This window comes from Myxocyprinus asiaticus, chromosome 47 (assembly GCF_019703515.2).
Source record: "Myxocyprinus asiaticus isolate MX2 ecotype Aquarium Trade chromosome 47, UBuf_Myxa_2, whole genome shotgun sequence".
NCBI lineage: Eukaryota > Metazoa > Chordata > Actinopteri > Cypriniformes > Catostomidae > Myxocyprinus > Myxocyprinus asiaticus.
In genome coordinates, this window is record NC_059390.1 from 840,001 (window position 1) to 859,984 (window position 19,984).

General features: G+C 36.1%; 1 protein-coding gene across 1 annotated transcript in view; it reads right to left on the minus strand.

The window, feature by feature from the left end:
* The window catches only part of LOC127436444 (monocarboxylate transporter 2-like), a 23,095-nt gene extending 3,726 nt beyond the window's left edge, over positions 1-19,369 (minus strand). The window contains exons 1-5 of the mRNA XM_051690596.1: positions 19,288-19,369; positions 13,262-13,493; positions 5,299-5,442; positions 2,093-2,896; positions 1-217 (exon numbers count right to left, since the gene is read on the minus strand). The exon at positions 1-217 is cut by the window's left edge and continues 3,726 nt beyond it. Coding sequence (XP_051546556.1) covers positions 1-217; positions 2,093-2,896; positions 5,299-5,442; positions 13,262-13,475 — 1,379 coding nt within the window. The 5' untranslated portion in view covers positions 13,476-13,493; positions 19,288-19,369. The remainder of the gene's footprint in view (positions 218-2,092; positions 2,897-5,298; positions 5,443-13,261; positions 13,494-19,287) is intronic.
* Between the last annotated feature and the right edge of the window lie 615 nt (positions 19,370-19,984).

Consider the following 19,984-nt stretch of genomic DNA (forward strand, 5'->3'; position numbering starts at 1 on the left):
TGCTGTGACGCTTCAGCATCTGCGTTGGTCTCAGTCTGATCCTGGTCCTGGTCCTCGTTCTCAGTCTGTTTGTACATCTCGTCTCTCTTGCGTTCTTGCTCCAGCAGTCTGTAGTTGATGAAGTTGCCGATGAAGAGCCAGATACTGGCAAATATCACCACAGATCCGCAGCACAGGTACATGTACTTGTAGTTCTTGGTGATGTCCACTAACTTCCCTGAAATCAACAAACATGACACAATTATTCAGTCAGCCTTTACAGTGTGCTGTAAGCAAAATGAAAGATGTTTAGTCTTCAGATGCATCACAATGCTTTCTCAAACGGTTCTAAATCAATGCAAATACATTTTACATTCAAAGGTTTAGGAACCGAAAAGTGGCTTTTATTCAGATCAGATACAACAATTTAAAATACTGGAACAGGATGATTTTTATGTCTTTCGGTTCCGCTATGTTATGTCTGTTTTTGCCTCTGTGCTCAAACAATCTTTAATATTTTAATATTTATGTTACATCCAAAAGACATCCTCAGGCGTTACACAAACAAATGACTCGTAATACATACAGCGTGATCAATGTAGCCCAATTCACGAACAAATGACTCTTATGAATCATTTCTGTTAAATCTTTAGTGTAACATACAGCATTACCAGTGTAGCCCGATTCCAGAACAAATGACTCTTATGAATCAGTTCTTTTGAATCTTTAGCATGATACATACAGCATTACCAGTGTAGCCTGATTCCAGAACAAATGACTCTTATGAATCAGTTCTTTTGAATCTTTAGTGTGAAACATACAGCGTGACCAATGTAGCCCGATTCCAGAACAAATGACTCTTATGAATCAGTTCTTTTGATTCTTTAGTGTGATACATACAGCGTGATCAATGTAGCCCAATTCACAAACAAATGACTCTTATGAATCAGTTCTTTTGAATCTTTAGTGTAACATACAGCATTACCAGTGTAGCCCAATTCACAAACAAATGACTCTTATGAATCAGTTCTTTTGAATCTTTAGTGTAACATACAGCATTACCAGTGTAGCCCGATTCCAGAACAAATGACTCTTATGAATCAGTTCTTTTGAATCTTTAGTGTAACATACAGCATTACCAGTGTTGCCTGATTCCAGAACAAATGACTCTTATGAATCAGTTCTTTTGAATCTTTAGTGTGAAACATACAGCCTAACCAATGCAGCCTGATTCCAGAACAAATGACTCTTATGAATCAGTTCTTTTGATTCTTTAGTGTGATACATACAGCGTGACCAATGTAGCCCAATTCACAAACAAATGACTCTTATGAATCAGTTCTTTTGAATCTTTAGTGTAACATACAGCATTACCAGTGTAGCCCAATTCACAAACAAATGACTCTTATGAATCAGTTCTTTTGAATCTTTAGTGTAACATACAGCATTACCAGTGTAGCCCAATTCACAAACAAATGACTCTTATGAATCAGTTCTTTTGAATCTTTAGTGTAACATACAACATTACCAGTGTAGCCCGATTCCAGAACAAATGACTCTTATGAATCAGTTCTTTTGAATCTTTAGTGTGAAACATACAGCCTAACCAATGTAGCCCGATTCCAGAACAAATGACTCTTATGAATCAGTTCTTTTGAATCTTCACTGCAAAATATTCAGCACTAACTGCCGAACGAAACGCGCCTATCAGCTGGTTCTTTTTAATTGAATGAAAAACTTTTTAGACCGAAAGTCATTCATTTTGTCTGACTCGAAACATTGTGTACTTGAGTAAGATTTAATAATCACTTAGTAGTTACTGGATGGTTGTTGATGTGACAATGTGTAGTTAAATATACACATGATGAGTTTTGTTGTAATAAGTGGTATTTAAAAAAAATAAATTATGAATTAATAACATACCTAAATTAAAAAAGCTGTGCAAGCACACATTTAGCTAGAATATGTTCTGTTAAAATATGAAATTATCTCATTTGGGAACAGACAACTGAGGGCAGTAATTTAAAAAAGGCTAGTGAATATTTTCAGTCCGTCATTAGGAGACAGAACAGAATCATGCAGTCAATGATGTTTTCTGCATAAGGACTAGTACCTGCCAGAGGAGGACCGATGAGCACCGGACCACACTCCACAATAGTGGTGAGACCCACAGCACTGGAGAACCTCTGAGCGCCCACCAGATCCATCAGCGTCTCAAACAGAACGGCACTCACCATCCCGAATGCAAAGCCAAAGAACACGGCGTACACCACCATACCGGTGTAGCTCTCCACCAGCGGACACAAGACGTGACACACGCCGTTATACAGCACGGCGAAACTGAAGAAATACTGGATCTTTGGACGGATCCATCGCGAGTTGGCCAGCAGTCCCATGGATGGCCGGGCGAACATATCAACGAACGCCAGGATGGAGAGAAGAAATGCTGCTCGATACTCATCAACGCCACTGTCTTTGGCAAATGGAGAAAGAAAAACAATAGGCGCAAAGAAGCCGACGAACATAATGACATTTCCCGACAGATAGATGAGGAACCCACGATGTTTGAAGAGCGACAGGTCCAGGTATTTGTTGATCGTCTCCCAAGCACTGGTCTTCTCCGTTTTGGAAGCCACAGCCACAGGTTTCTCTTCTTCTTTCTTGGTCTGGTTTGGAGGAGCTTCCAGCGGTCTCATGAGAGCTCCGGCCACACAGCAGTTGAGCAGAAGACCTCCAAGGATGAGGAAGCTTCCCCTCCATCCAAACTCATTGATGAGGTATTGGTTGAGCGGCGCGAGCGTGCTGAGGAACACTGGACTGCCGGCCATGGCGAAACCATTAGCAATGGGCCGTTTCTTGTAGAAGTATCTCCCGATCATTGTTAACGCTGGCTGCAGGTTGAAGGCCAGACCGAAACCTTTGAGAGGAGAGGAGATGTGAGCGGCAGCATGAATTCAACACTGAGCTTTCACATGTTCTTTAACAGTCATCAGTTGTGAATGTCACAGTGAATAACAAACATTTCATGATCTAATGTAGCCATTTTTGTTGTAGTAACTAAGAATATTATGTTAACTAGGTTTTTACATTTTCTGAAGAAAATGTAAACTCACTGTCACAATGTTAGGGTCTTGTGTTAGAGGATGGTTGATAGGACATTGTGGTTGGTTGCTAGGGGGTGTTGTGGGTGGTTGCTTGGGCAATGTGGGTGGTTGTTAGGATGTTTTGTGTTGTTGCTAGGGAATTGTGGGTGGTTGCTGGAGGTATTTTGGGTGGTTGCAAGTCCATAGTTATTAGAGTTTTGTGGTTGCTAGGGCATTGTGTTTGGTTGCTAGGGTGTTAAGGGTGGTTGCTAGAGCATTGTGGGTGGTTGTTAGGGGGTGTTGTAGTTGGTTGCTAGGGTTTTGTGGGTGGTTTTTATGGTTTTATGGGTAGTTGGTAGGGTGTTTTGTAAGTGGTTGCTAGGGCATTGTGGGTTGTTGCAAGGGCATTGTGGGTGGTTGCAAAGCCATTATAAGTGGTTGTTAGGGCATTCTGGATGGGGTTTTTTTCTCCCCTTTTCTCCCAAATTTGGAATACCCAATTTCCAATGCACTCTAAGTCCTCATAGTGGCATAGTGACTCGCCTCAATCCAGGTGGCTGAGGACAAATCACAGTTGCCTCTGCATCTGAGACCGTCAATCCATGCATCTTATCATATGGCACGTTGAGCGCATTACCACAGAGATGTAGCGTGTGTGGAGGCTTTACACTATTCTCTGCAGCATCCACGCACAACTCACCACGTGCCCCACCGAGAGCGAGAACCACATTAAAGCGAGGAGGTTAACCTAACATGACGCTATCCACCCTAGCAACCGGGCCAATTGGTTGCTTAGGAAGCCTGACTGGAGTCACTCAGCATGCCCTGGATTCAAACTTGTGACTCCAAGTGTGGTAGTCAGTGTCTTTACTTGCTGAGCTACCCAGGCCCCACTGGATGGTTGTTAAGGGTTGTTGTGGGTGGTTGTTAGTTTTGTTGTAATTGGTTATTGGGATTTGTGGGTGGTTGCTGGGGCATTGTGGTTGGTTACTAGGTGGTTGCTAGGGTGTTATAGGTGGTTGCTAGGGCATTGTGGATGGTTGTTAGGGGGTGTTGTGGGTGGATTTTAGGGTATTGTAAGTGATTGATAGAGGGTGTTGTGGGTGGTTTTTAGGGAGTGCTTTGAGTGGTTGGTAGGGTGTTTTGTAAGTGGTTACTAGGGCATTGTGGTTGGTTGTTAGGGTGTAATGGGTTGTTGCTAGGGCATTGTGTTTGGTTGTTAGGGTGTTATGGGTTGTTGCTAAGGCATTGTGTTGGTTGCTAGGGTGTAATGGGTTGTTGCTAGGGCATTGTGGTTGGTTGTTAGGGTGTAATGGGTTGTTGCTAGGGCATTGTGTTTGGTTGTTAGGGTGTTATGGGTTGTTGCTAAGGCATTGTGGTTGGTTGCTAGGGTGTTGTGGGTGGTTGCTAGGGCTTTGAGGTTTGTTGCTAGGGAATTGCAGATCGTTGTTAGTGTGTTATGGGTTCTTGCTAGGGCATTGTGGGTGGTTTTTAGGGTGTTATATGTTATTGCTAGGGCATTGTGGTTGGTTGCTAGGATGTTGTGGGTGTTTGCTAGGGTGTTGATGGTTGTTGCCATTGCATTGTGGATGGTTATTAGGGTTTTGTGGGTGGTTGCTAGGGCATTATGTTTGCTTGCTAGGGTGTTGAGGGTGGTTGCTTACTGGCCCCATTTTTCTGTAATATTCTGCTCTCTAGATCTGACTGGAGTACCTCCTTCAATGTAAGTCTATAGGTTTTTTCAGGTGTAAATGTTAAGTGTGATCTGTTAGTAAAGTATCAGTACACATCTCCTCAACAACACACATGATTTGAGGGATCATTCATGTCTGAAGCACAAATGCAGCAGGAACACTTACACTGAACACTGTATAATACTTACTGTTAAAGGTTTGATCAATTCACTATGTGCAATAGTAAGAGTGATGGACTTAGCAAACACCACTAATTACAATGATACATGTTCATTTAATCTCTTCTGACAATAAAACGAGCTAAACATTCATTGAAATACAAGAATAAAAAGTTCTTTATACTTTTATTCATCTTGAAACAGTGAAAACTGTAATTGAACAAGTGAAAAACACTGTCAATCTTAGTAAAACTAAAATGTGCTTGTTATCTTCTGAAACGCAGCTTGTTAAGAACATTAGTCTCTGTGCTGAATGAGAGCATTGTTGGATACTGGTTGCTTCTATAATCTAATTATCGTAAGTAGATTTTGCGGTGGACTCACCCCCAATAACACCAATACAGATGTACAGCTGCACCACGTTATTACAGAAAGAAGCGCTGATCATTCCGATCGCACACAGAAACCCGCCCAAGATCATGATGGGACGACAGCCATACGCGTTCACTAGAATGCTGCTGATTGGACCTAATAGACAACATAAATAGACAGATTAAACAAGCAAAATGAAGGCAAAGACACCAGATTAAAATGAGTTTAAATGTGTTGAGATATTAAAACAACAGGGCTGTGAATAACATAAGCTCATTACTGATCAGACCATGGAAAGTTTTGTCTCTGGAAATAGATTAAACATGCTAATTAGAGTCAAAACAAAATTAAAATAAGGGAGTACTTGGATTGAGATTTAGGTGTCATTCAGAGGAATGTGGGGTTTATTTACTAAAAATGTCCTTGAACAGAATAGATGTATGTTTATAAAACTTTGTGAATTCAGTATGTTCTCTACACTAAATCAGTAGGCGAATAAATGATAAACGCACTCTAATTAAGTTACTTTGAAACATCATAAGCCCTTTTCAGTAAAGACAGTTATGGCAGGAAATACAACACTATGTCTTTGAGATCATACACTGACAGAATAACTCAGTGAGAGATGCTAAAGAATGTAGTTCTGTTATGAATGAAGAGTATTAGACGTTTAAGTGCTTGTGGTGTTAAAGCCTCGGTATTTACTATCTTTATACAATCTAATCTGTGTTTACTTGGCTGTTTGGCACAGGACAGCAGGAACCGTGAAAGTTCAGTGTTGAAAAGGATTTTAAGAAAATACTGTTATCACATGGGCTTAAATCATGTGCTGCCCACTTATGTGAAATTCTAAATTGTGATTTGTGTAAAAGAAATGAAAAGTCTTATTGGAAAAGACTTGCTGTCTCCATTAATTTATTGAGTGTTATGATCCTTAAAAAGACACAGTGCAACAGTATGGCTCACTTTAGAGTTGAACAGAATTAATTCAGACAACTGTCTGGATGATAAATATCAAATGCTTAAAACAGCAGAGGGGAAAACAGCAGATTTCCTTTTTTTCTTTATATATATTTTACAAGGACTGTGAACTCTGTTCTAGCTCTCTGATCAAGTGATTTCAGTCAGTAACTGAGTAGCTCACTCTTCCTCTTCTCTACAAATGACTAATAATTTTAAAATAACTATACAGTCCTCTTGTGACATTGATGTTTATTCAGTACTTGTGTATAAGAAGTGTTGTGTTGATGATTCAGTGATAAAGCCCTCACAGGGTAAAGGTTTGATGTACACTTCACTTCACTGTCAGTATGCAGGTGTAAACACAGACAGCCTTCATAAACACTGCTGAATGCTGGTCTAATTCTGTTGTGTCTGTGAGTACTGATGGTAAATCACAAACACAATCATCATACTGATGTTTTACTGATGTTTTTACTGAAAATGATGATTATTCTTATGTTGAAAGGAAAAGAAAAACATTTGTGAAATAAAAGAAGGATGAGTGTCTGTTTGGTATTCAGTATTTTGGTGTCACTATTCAGAATTTTTTTCTTTTCAGTGTTATGTATTTTGCTTCTGTATCCCATTTTTAATGTCCAGTATTTCATTTTGACACTCATTATTTCAGTTTCTTTTTCAGTATCCAGTATTTGTGTTCTTCTACTATTCAATTTCCATATCTTTTTGGTACTTAGTATTTCATTGTCTTTTTTTGGTATTGTGTATTTCAGTATCTTTTCGGTATTCAGTATTCCAGTATCTTTTCATTATTCAGTATTTCAGTATCTTTTCATTATTCAGTGTTTCAGTATCTTTTCATTATTCAGTATTTCAGTATCTTTTCATTATTCAGTATTTCAGTATCTTTCGGTATTCAGTGTTTCAGTATCTTTTCATTATTCAGTGTTTCAGTATCTTTTCATTATTCAGTATTTCAGTATCTTTTCATTATTCAGTATTTCAGTATCTTTTCGGTATTCAGTATTCCGGTATCTTTTCATTATTCAGTATTTCAGTATCTTTCGGTATTCAGTGTTTCAGTATCTTTTCATTATTCAGTATTTCAGTATCTTTCGGTATTCAGTGTTTCAGTATCTTTTCATTATTCAGTATTTCAGTATCTTTTCATTATTCAGTATTTCAGTATCTTTCGGTATTCAGTGTTTCAGTATCTTTTCATTATTCAGTATTTCAGTATCTTTTCATTATTCAGTATTTCAGTATCTTTTCATTATTCAGTATTTCAGTATCTTTTCATTATTCAGTGTTTCAGTATCTTTTCATTATTCAGTATTTCAGTATCTTTTCATTAATCAGTATTTCAGTATCTTTCGGTATTCAGTGTTTCAGTATCTTTTCATTATTCAGTGTTTCAGTATCTTTTCATTATTCAGTATTTCAGTATCTTTTCATTATTCAGTATTTCAGTATCTTTTCATTATTCAGTGTTTCAGTATCTTTTCGGTATTCAGTATTCCGGTATCTTTTCATTATTCAGTATTTCAGTATATTTTCATTATTCAGTATTTCAGTATCTTTTCATTATTCAGTGTTTCAGTATCTTTTCATTATTCAGTATTTCAGTATCTTTCGGTATTCAGTATTCCAGTATCTTTTCATTATTCAGTATTTCAGTATCTTTTCATTATTCAGTGTTTCAGTATCTTTTCATTATTCAGTATTTCAGTATCTTTTCATTATTCAGTATTTCAGTATCTTTCGGTATTCAGTATTTCAGTATCTTTTCATTATTCAGTATTTCGGTATCTTTTCGGTATTCAGTATTCCGGTATCTTTTCATTATTCAGTATTTCAGTATATTTTCATTATTCAGTGTTTTAGTATCTTTCGGTATTCAGTATTTCAGTATCTTTTCATTATTCAGTGTTTCAGTATCTTTTCATTATTCAGTATTTCAGTATCTTTCGGTATTCAGTATTTCAGTATCTTTTCATTATTCAGTGTTTCAGTATCTTTTCGGTATTCAGTATTCCAGTATCTTTTCATTATCCAGTATTTCAGTATCTTTTCATTAATCAGTATTTCAGTAACTTTTCATTATTCAGTGTTTCAGTATCTTTCGGTATTCAGTATTTCAGTATCTTTTCATCATTCTGTATTTCAGTATCTTTTCATCATTCAGTGTTTCAGTATCTTTTCAGTTTTTCAGTATCCTTTCATTATTCAGTATTTTAGTATATTTTCATTATTTAGTATTTCAGTATCTTTCGGTATTCAGTATTTCAGTATCTTTTCATTATTCAGTGTTTCAGTATCTTTTGGTATTCAGTATTTCAGTATATTTTCATTATTCAGTATTTCAGTATCTTTTGGTATTCAGTATTTCAGTATCTTTTCATTATTCAGTGTTTCAGTATCATTTCATTATTCAGTATTTCAGTATCTTTTCATTATTCAGTATTTCAGTATCTTTTCATTATTCAGTGTTTCAGTATCTTTTCGGTATTCAGTATTCCGGTATCTTTTAATTATTCAGTATTTCAGTATCTTTTCATTATTCAGTATTTCAGTATCTTTTCGGTATTCAGTATTCCGGTATCTTTTCATTATTCAGTATTTCAGTATCTTTTCATTATTCAGTGTTTCAGTATCTTTTCGGTATTCAGTATTCCGGTATCTTTTAATTATTCAGTATTTCAGTATCTTTTCATTATTCAGTATTTCAGTATCTTTTCGGTATTCAGTATTCCGGTATCTTTTCATTATTCAGTATTTCAGTATCTTTTCATTATTCAGTATTTCAGTATCTTTTCATTATTCAGTGTTTCAGTATCTTTTCGGTATTCAGTATTCCGGTATCTTTTCATTATTGAGTGTTTCAGTATATTTTCATTATTCAGTATTTCAGTATCTTTTCATTATTCAGTGTTTCAGTATCTTTTCATTATTCAGTATTTCAGTATCTTTCGGTATTCAGTATTCCAGTATCTTTTCATTATTCAGTATTTCAGTATATTTTCATTATTCAGTGTTTCAGTATCTTTTCATTATTCAGTATTTCAGTATCTTTTCATTATTCAGTATTTCAGTATCTTTCGGTATTCAGTATTCCAGTATCTTTTCATTATTCAGTATTTCAGTATATTTTCATTATTCAGTGTTTCAATATCTTTACATTATTCAGTGTTTCAGTATCTTTTCATTATTCAGTATTTCAGTATCTTTTCATTATTCAGTATTTCAGTATCTTTCGGTATTCAGTATTTCAGTATCTTTTCATTATTCAGTATTTCGGTATCTTTTCAGTATTCAGTATTCCGGTATCTTTTCATTATTCAGTATTTCAGTATATTTTCATTATTCAGTGTTTTAGTATCTTTCGGTATTCAGTATTTCAGTATCTTTTCATTATTCAGTATTTCAGTATCTTTTCATTATTCAGTATTTCAGTATCTTTTCATTATTCAGTATTTCAGTATCTTTTCATTATTCAGTGTTTCAGTATCTTTTCGGTATTCAGTATTCCAGTATCTTTTCATTATCCAGTATTTCAGTATCTTTTCATTATTCAGTATTTCAGTAACTTTTCATTATTCAGTGTTTCAGTATCTTTCGGTATTCAGTATTTCAGTATCTTTTCATCATTCTGTATTTCAGTATCTTTTCATCATTCAGTGTTTCAGTATCTTTTCAGTTTTTCAGTATCCTTTCATTATTCAGTATTTTAGTATATTTTCATTATTTAGTATTTCAGTATCTTTCGGTATTCAGTATTTCAGTATCTTTTCATTATTCAGTATTTCAGTATCTTTTGGTATTCAGTATTTCAGTATCTTTCGTTATTCAGTATTTCAGTATCTTCATTATTCGATATTTCAGTATCTTTTGGTATTCAGTATTTCAGTATCTGCATTATTGAGTATTTCAGTATCTTTTCATTATTCAGTGTTTCAGTATATTTCGGTATTCAGTATTTTAGTATCTTTTCATTATTCAGTATTTCACTATCTTTTCATTATTCAGTATCTTTCCATATTCAGTATTTCAGTATCTTTCGGTATTCTGTATTTCAGTATCTTTTCATCATTCAGTGTTTCAGTATCTTTTCAGTTTTCAGTTTTTCAGTATCCTTTCATTATTCAGTATTTTAATATCTTTTCATTATTTAGTATTTCAGTATCTTTCGGTATTCAGTATTTCAGTATCTTTTCATTATTCAGTGTTTCAGTATCTTTCGGTATTCAGTATTTCAGTATCTTTTCATAATTCAGTATTTCAGTATCTTTCGTTATTCAGTATTTCAGTTTCTTCATTATTCAGTATTTCAGTATCTTTTGGTATTCAGTATTTCAGTATCTTTTCATTATTCAGTATTTCAGTATCTTTTCATTATTCAGTATTTCAGTATATTTTCATTATTCACTATTTCAGTATCTTTCTGTATTCAGTATTTCGGTATGTTTCTGTATTCATTATTTCAGTATCTTTCAGTATTCAGTATTCAGTATCTTTCGGTATTCAGTATTTCAGTATATTTTCATTATTCACTATTTCAGTATCTTTCTGTATTCAGTATTCAGTATTCAGTATCTTTCGGTATTCAGTATTTCAGTATATTTTCATTATTCAGTATTTCAGTATCTTTCGGTATTCAGTATTCCAGTATCTTTTCATTATTCAGTATTTCAGTATATTTTCATTATTCAGTGTTTCAGTATCTTTTCATTATTCAGTATTTCAGTATCTTTTCATTATTCAGTATTTCAGTATCTTTCGGTATTCAGTATTCCAGTATCTTTTCATTATTCAGTATTTCAGTATATTTTCATTATTCAGTGTTTCAATATCTTTACATTATTCAGTGTTTCAGTATCTTTTCATTATTCAGTATTTCAGTATCTTTTCATTATTCAGTATTTCAGTATCTTTCGGTATTCAGTATTTCAGTATCTTTTCATTATTCAGTATTTCGGTATCTTTTCGGTATTCAGTATTCCGGTATCTTTTCATTATTCAGTATTTCAGTATATTTTCATTATTCAGTGTTTTAGTATCTTTCGGTATTCAGTATTTCAGTATCTTTTCATTATTCAGTGTTTCAGTATCTTTTCGGTATTCAGTATTCCAGTATCTTTTCATTATCCAGTATTTCAGTATCTTTTCATTATTCAGTATTTCAGTAACTTTTCATTATTCAGTGTTTCAGTATCTTTCGGTATTCAGTATTTCAGTATCTTTTCATCATTCTGTATTTCAGTATCTTTTCATCATTCAGTGTTTCAGTATCTTTTCAGTTTTTCAGTATCCTTTCATTATTCAGTATTTTAGTATATTTTCATTATTTAGTATTTCAGTATCTTTCGGTATTCAGTATTTCAGTATCTTTTCATTATTCAGTGTTTCAGTATCTTTTGGTATTCAGTATTTCAGTATATTTTCATTATTCAGTATTTCAGTATCTTTTGGTATTCAGTATTTCAGTATCTTTCGTTATTCAGTATTTCAGTATCTTCATTATTCGATATTTCAGTATCTTTTGGTATTCAGTATTTCAGTATCTGCATTATTGAGTATTTCAGTATCTTTTCATTATTTAGTGTTTCAGTATATTTCGGTATTCAGTATTTTAGTATCTTTTCATTATTCAGTATTTCACTATCTTTTCATTATTCAGTATCTTTCCATATTCAGTATTTCAGTATCTTTCGGTATTCTGTATTTCAGTATCTTTTCATCATTCAGTGTTTCAGTATCTTTTCAGTTTTCAGTTTTTCAGTATCTTTTCATTATTCAGTATTTTAATATCTTTTCATTATTTAGTATTTCAGTATCTTTCGGTATTCAGTATTTCAGTATCTTTTCATTATTCAGTGTTTCAGTATCTTTCGGTATTCAGTATTTCAGTATCTTTTCATTATTCAGTATTTCAGTATCTTTCGTTATTCAGTATTTCAGTTTCTTCATTATTCAGTATTTCAGTATCTTTTGGTATTCAGTATTTCAGTATCTTTTCATTATTCAGTATTTCAGTATCTTTCGGTATTCAGTATTCAGTATATTTTCATTATTCACTATTTCAGTATCTTTCTGTATTCAGTTTTTCGGTATGTTTCTGTATTCATTATTTCAGTATCTTTCGGTATTCAGTATTCAGTATCTTTCGGTATTCAGTATTTCAGTATATTTTCATTATTCACTATTTCAGTATCTTTCTGTATTCAGTATTCCAGTATATTTTTGGTATTCAGTTGTTTTTTCTGTATTTAGTAGTAATTGTGTTCAGTATTTTAGTATCTTTACAGTATTCAGTGTCTTTTGTATTTTGCATCTTTTCAGTTTTCCATACATGAGTGTCTTTTCAGTATTTAGTTTTTTTTCAGTATTGTGTCTGTGGTCTCTGTGTGTGTGTGTGTGTGTGTGTGTTGGTTACAGGAGTGGACTGATATCTGTCCTCTACAATGTAGCTCAAGTTCACAACCCTCCCCCTCCAGAAAACTTTCTCTCTTTCTCTCTCTCTCTCTCTCTCTCTGTATTTTTGTCTCTGGGGTAAAGTGGATTAGAGTAATTGATTCTGTTGAACAGGCAGGAGCAGAGTGTTTGAGAGGAGAGGAAGAAGAAAGACTTGAGGTGTGTGTGCGTGTGTGTGTCCAATCCTCGAGTATCTTAAGGTCATGAGCTGTATGTTAATGGATGTTCATAATAAAAACATGTTAATTTAATTTAGGAGAGGCATGCTGATGGATGAAATTCAAATTAAAATGGTGCTGTGATTGCATTACACGCGTCTCCATTCAGTTAGTTCTGGAAGATTAAACACCGTTTTAAACGTTAAACTGTTAAGTCCAAGAATGAATTTCATTTGACTTGAATTAATAGCAGTTTCTCAGATGTGGCACCTGTTTGCTGTGGGTATGTTGAATATCGTATTAACTAAACTAATGTCCCAGCTCAAAAACATGGGTTAACCCTTTGGAAACACAATGTGGAGAGTTTGTGTGCAGATAGTTTTTACCTCCAGCGTACATGACCGCTAACATGATGGAGGAGATCCAGGCCACCTGACTGTATGATGCGTTGAAGATCTTTTGAATGTCTTTGAAGAACACGGTGGTGGCTTTCGGGAAGGCGTACGAGAAGCCGATGGAGATGAAGGCTCCCCCGACCACAGCCCAGCCCCACCCACCATCTGGAGGCGGCACGGCCGGTGGTCCAACAGGAAGTGGCATCACAAGCCCTGGAGATCACTGCAGAAGAGACAGACAGGAAACATGTTATTAAACTGACAGTATTCCATTCCCCATTAAAGATGATGAGCTCTGTAGGAATGTGGGAATTCTGACTGTAGTTTAAATTCTGTTTTTGGATTCTGGTGGACAGACAATGAGTTCAGAATATGAGTGGAAGAGTTGTGTCAACTACTGGTAATTAAGAGACACAATTTCATCACGGTCACTCAGAAACACAAATCATCACCATGACTACAGTTTTACAGCTGTCAGTCACTCCCACAGCTGACACATGAAGCCCCGCCTCCACTTCCCTTTTGTTACCGCCCCCTGCTGCTTGAGTTCATGGAAATAAGGGTGGAGCTTCAGACATAACTCAATCATGTCACTGTTTACAATCCAAACACACCTCGAGAGAATTTATCATGCGATATTTCAGTTCTCAAGCCCAACGCACCAGATACTCTCTAAACACAGGCTCACAGAGTGCATGTGATCTTAACACACACCAGAATTAAAACCTTCTGTGAGATAAGCTTTCAACTGTTGTTTCAACTGTACGCTTCAAATCCAAGTAACCTTCCTGCAAAGTTATTGTAAGTGATATCACCACAGAATGAGATGGATTATGTTTATAATATTAAAAGGTAATAGGTGCTGTATGTTCATATATTGACTACTCAGAGTCTTACAGGACAGGTTTGGTTAAATGAGTCTGTGAAATAAAATGTAAAATGAATTAAGAGAGAGAAACACAATGTGGGAGGTCGACATCTAATCAGTCTAGTGTTCATATGAGTGACTTTATTTCCCTGTAGCTGTTTTCAGTGTTCTGCTTCAAGGACACAGAGTGTAGACTGAAACGCTGCCCTTGTAGGCAGAGTGCTGTCTCATGAATAATTAATTAGATGTTGTTCTCCTCCATCTGTAGGCCATGAATCATGATTCGTCACTCAGTTCACATCACACACAGAGTTAAAACTGACTAAACCTAACATGCTCCATTACACGTTTGGCTGCAGTTTTCCAGTGAAACGTCCAGCAGGGGGCGCCAAAAGCGAGTGAAATGGTGTCGTAATCAGACAAGTTTTGAAGGTTTTGAGGTTTAAATGAGTAAAACATACCTCCCTAACCTAAAACTTTAAACTAAACCTAGGTGATCTAATAGTGATCTAAAATCAAATGAGAGGTGAACAAAATACAAACTCTCTCACACTGACCCCGGGTCAGCGGGCCTAATTATTGTTGAGCCCTGTAATTTTCTTTATATAAAACAATATAAGTTTATATCCTTATTTAGTTATGTGTGTGTGTGTGTGTGTGTGTGTGTGCGTGTGTGTGTGTGTGTGCGTGTGTGTGCAAGAGTGTGTGCTTGTGTGTGCGTGTGTGTGCATGTGTGTGTGTGTGTGTGTGTGTGGTATCTTTTTGGCATTCAAACATCCATCATCACTTTGTTCATGGAAATAATATCAAGAGTGGAATCAGTGAAGCTTTCACGCAGCTGACACAAATGACACTTCTGTTACTAACCACATGACCAGACATGAATTTTCCAGTGTGACCAGAGATTAACGAGTGAGCTGTGTTTCTCCTCACTGAGCAGGTGTGTGTGTGTGTGTGTGTGTGTGTGCATGTGTGCGTGCATTAGCTCACCTCACCTGGACTCTCACTGTGGTTCAACAGTATATTTAGAAAATTACATCATAGAAACCCAAGATATCCCGAGATATAACTGTACTTGGACATACCGTATACCATACTACTGAACAATTATTCTATTCATGCAGCATGGCATTTGAATGGTTCTCTAAGGTGATTCAAAGAATCCTGTGGTACCACCTTTAGACATGCACAAAAACAATTATGGTGAAAGTTAAATTATGAATACATGAACAATGAATACATGAATACATGCCATCATATCTGTAGTTTACCAAACAATATGTTTCATTTTGTGAATCTCCAAAATATTGACATCTCTATGATCCTGAGTGAGGGCATCTCCTTTAGAAATGCATTGAAGCTCATAGATACCACAAAAACATAAACTTAAAGGGATAATTCAACAAAAATTCTCTCATCATTTACTCACCCTCATGCCATCCCAGATGTGTATGACTTTCTTTCTTCTGCTGAACACAAATGAAGATTTTTAGAAGAATATTTCAATTCAAATTCAGAAATTTGAAGCGCCAAAAAGCACATAATGGCAGCATAATATTAATCCATAAAACTCCAGTTGTTTAATCCATGTCTTCAGAAGTGATATGATAGGTGTGGGTGAGAAACAGATCAGTATTTAAGTTCTTTTTTTTACTATAAATTCTCCTCCTGCGAGCGATATGCACAAAGAATGCAAATCCCAAAAAACAAAAGAAGAAGAATGTGAAAGTGAAAGTGGAGATTTATAGTAAAAAAGGACTTGTATCTCACCTACACCTATCATATCACTTCTGAAGACATGGATTAAACCACTGGAGTCGTATGGATTACTTTTATGCTGCCTTTATGTGCTTTTTAGAGCTTCAAAGTCTTGGTCACCATTCACTTGCATTGTATGGACCTACAGAGCTGAAATATTCTTCTAAAAATCTTCATTTGTGTTCTGCAGAAGAAAGAAAGTCACACACATCTGGGATGGCATGAGGGTGAGTAAATGATGAAAGAATTTTCATTTTGGGGGGAACTGTCCCTTTAAGTTTTAAATTCTTTTGTTCACTAACAAAAAATTTACCAAAACGCACCATGTTTTTGGATATGTAGCATGGTAATACCATGGCATTCTTTGAAATACCTTGCAGTACCATGTTAACACCAAGAGATATGAATATGGTTATCATTCAGGAGTCATGTACCACATTGTTTCCATCTGATACCATGCATAACACACTGCCAAAGTAGAGTACAAGTTAATGGGGCCAAGTTTTAGAGGGTTTATATAAGATGACCGTATGTCCTATTCTTCCCGGACATGTCCTCTTTTTTGGACTTTAATAAAAGCGTCCAGCTGTGATTTCAAAATTGGCTATAAATGTCCAGGATTTGGCTTTCTTCATATTGACATGCACAGTTAGGACTCTCATACATTCTGTGTATTTGATACTCCGCACATGTTTTCATGTTTACGTGTCCTTACGTGACTATTATGACAGAGAGCGGCAGACTAAGTGCGCAGTCTTTAAACCAAAAACAAAAAAAATCACTCTCTCTCACACCTGCCCCGCTAGCTTTCTTCGCACGCAGCCGTGCTCTGTATGTGCGTAGATTTCACCAGACGTGCTCTGCCGCTCTTAACCAGAAACATCAATAATGTAGGCAAGTTGTGAATTATTAAATAGAACACCTGTTTCATCAGACTCGTGCTTGCCAAGCAAAAAAAAAAAAGTTGACTTTAAAATATACTACATATCAGTGAAACGTAAACTAATAGGACAGATGAAAGAGACTATGATTGCAATTTTACAACCCATTCCTCTGATATTTGTAGTGCAACCTCTGTATGTGACCTGTAAAGCTGCTACTTCAATGCTAAAATAATCTGAACATACAATGAACAAAAACACAGATCAGGCCAGGTGAGGGGTGAAACAAGTCTCTATAGTATTTCAATGCATATAATCAATCACAATGGAGATTCATTTGTGTATAGAATCCTTGAGATTTTCTGAAATGCCAGATGTGATTGAAATGAACAGAAAATGGTGCACCCTTTTCTGAACTGGTTATTTTAAATACACATTATCTTAATTTGTTACTCAAAAAAGCATCTTGCTGTCTCAAAATTGTTTGCATTAGTTGACAAAGTTTGCCCAATAACTATTGCCCCTTTTTTACACAATGTCATTATAAACCCCCCCAAATGTGGGGTAAAAGACCTCCTCGCCACCTTTTTAAAATAAATGAATTTGAATATAATCAACCTTCTGTTATTATTAGGTCCTTAGAGGACAAAAATGTCCGTGTCAAAAAACTGCCATAATAATATTATATATTAATATTATTTTCCACTTTCAATTAGTTAATTTTTTAACCATCAGTCCTGATCATAACTACCAAATATTCATTCAATTTCAGGATTTTAACCCTTTAAATGCCACTGTTGTTTTTTACACACTCACAAACATGCACATTCACACACACACACACAGACACACACACAAACACACTCATGCACACACACACACACACACACATTCACAAACACACACATTCACACACACACTCACGCACACACATACACTCACACACACACTCACTCACACATACACACACAGACACACACACTCACAAACACACACATTCACACACACACTCACACATAGACACACACTCACAAACACACACATTCACACACACACTCATGCACACACATACACTCACACACACACACAAACACACACACTCACACACAGACACACACACACTCACAAACACACACATTCACACACACTCACGCACACACGTACACTCACACACACACACACTCACACATACACACACAGACACACTCACAAACACACATTCACACACACACACTCACACATAGACACACACACACTCACAAACACACACATTCACACACACACTCACACACACTCACAAACACACTCACACACAGACACACACACACTCACAAACACACACATTCACACACACACTCACAAACACACACACTCACACACAGACACACACACACACTCATGCACACACATTCACACACACACACAATTTTAGCTGCATCATTTATTCAATTGGCCTGCAGTGCTCTATAATACAGCAAACAGAGAATAGGGGAAAAGCATGTAGTTGCTCCATAGGCTAAACATGAGAAAAATGGTGCCATCTGTTGAAAAATATTAAAAATGTAAATTTTGAATTCAGGGCTCCTGAATGAAAGCATAATATCATAGAATTCATGATTTTATGCTTTAATGGCACTGGGATCAAATATTGCCGTTTTAATGGGTTTCAATGGGGACATTTTTGTCCTGAAGGTCCTGAGTGCAACTATTTTGTGTACACAGTGTATTATAGATGTATTATAGGAACTGAGGTTGAAATATCAAAATACACACCTTTGGCAACATTTATGCCACTGGCATTAACACAGCCAAAATGATCGAAAAAACTAAAATGAAAAAGACAAAAATGTCCCAAAGGTCGCACAAGGGTTAAGGTGCCTTTAGCCCCTGTAGTTGTACCCTACTTTTTGTAAGGGCTTGAGGTGGGTCTTGTAATCTCTCTTTCTCACAATGAATGCACACGTCATCATGTTGTCACTCATTCAGACACCCGTCACGTGACCTGCTTTAATAATGTAAATCCACCAGCAGAAGTGACCCAGATGAGCCAAACCCGCTTACAGCATCAAAGCCAGGATCAATATAGAACCCACACTTTATTCTATTCTATTCTGTTCTATTCTATTCTGTCAGCCCAAGGGATGCGCTGGGACAGTTAACAGACAGCAGGTGCTGATGCAGGCCGCTCCGGTACTGTGACAGTCAATATTCATCACATTTTCATTTGATTCACTGCGTCTGATCGATCGCCTCCGATGAATAGTCCCAATATTAGCACGCGTAATAAATTAAGAAAAACACAAATCGCCCTTCTCCCTCACGGTAACATCTATGTGATCCTACATTTCTATTTAATTTCACCACAGAATAGAATTATGTGCCCGTTCAGCACCATTCTTATAACGGGACCGTCCCGACAGCACCTCACCTCACACGATTGAATCATTATAATACTCCTTATACCGTTACGATTCCATATCACTCCTGTTACTGTATAAAATTCCGTTTACCTGCAGATAATGTGCCGGTATCAGTGCTGTCTGTCTCTCTGACCTTCAGGCGCTGCTGCAGACGCGCGTTTGAATCACTCGCTGTGAGGACGGTGCAGGTGACGTCACTCGCGGTTCACCGTGAAGGCTCGGCTCATGAATATTAATGACGTTTGCCCAGTGTACCTACCTGATTGGCTGAAAGGCAGGTGTTGTTAAGTGGGCGCTGTCAGCTCTTGAAGGCTCATCTAATGAATATCAATTACGTTTTAGCATAACATAATTAATATTCATGATCAAGGTTCTCACGCGCCCAGAAAGTTTCTCCCATCAGGTGAACGTTTAACTAGATTATATTCCCTTAGGTATAATCTAAGGTACAAAATTCAACATGTTTGGTCATTTGCTGTAAAAAAAAAAAAATAATAAAATAAAAAAAAATGTTTTACTGGACATACAGTCGGGTTGTGTTTCAAAACCTTCCTAAACAGCATTCTTGGGCATCATAAACGCGAATGAAGAGAATAAAGAGAATTTGAATATTTTACAGATGAATGAAACAAAGCAAACTTTTTTGTTATTAGTTAGTTATACAGCCACCCGAGAGCAGTGTGTAACCAGGTGGAAGTGTGTGTGGTTATGTGTGTGTGTCATGTTAAAGGGACAGTAAACCCAAAAATGAAAATACTCATCATTAATTCACCCTCATGCCATCCCA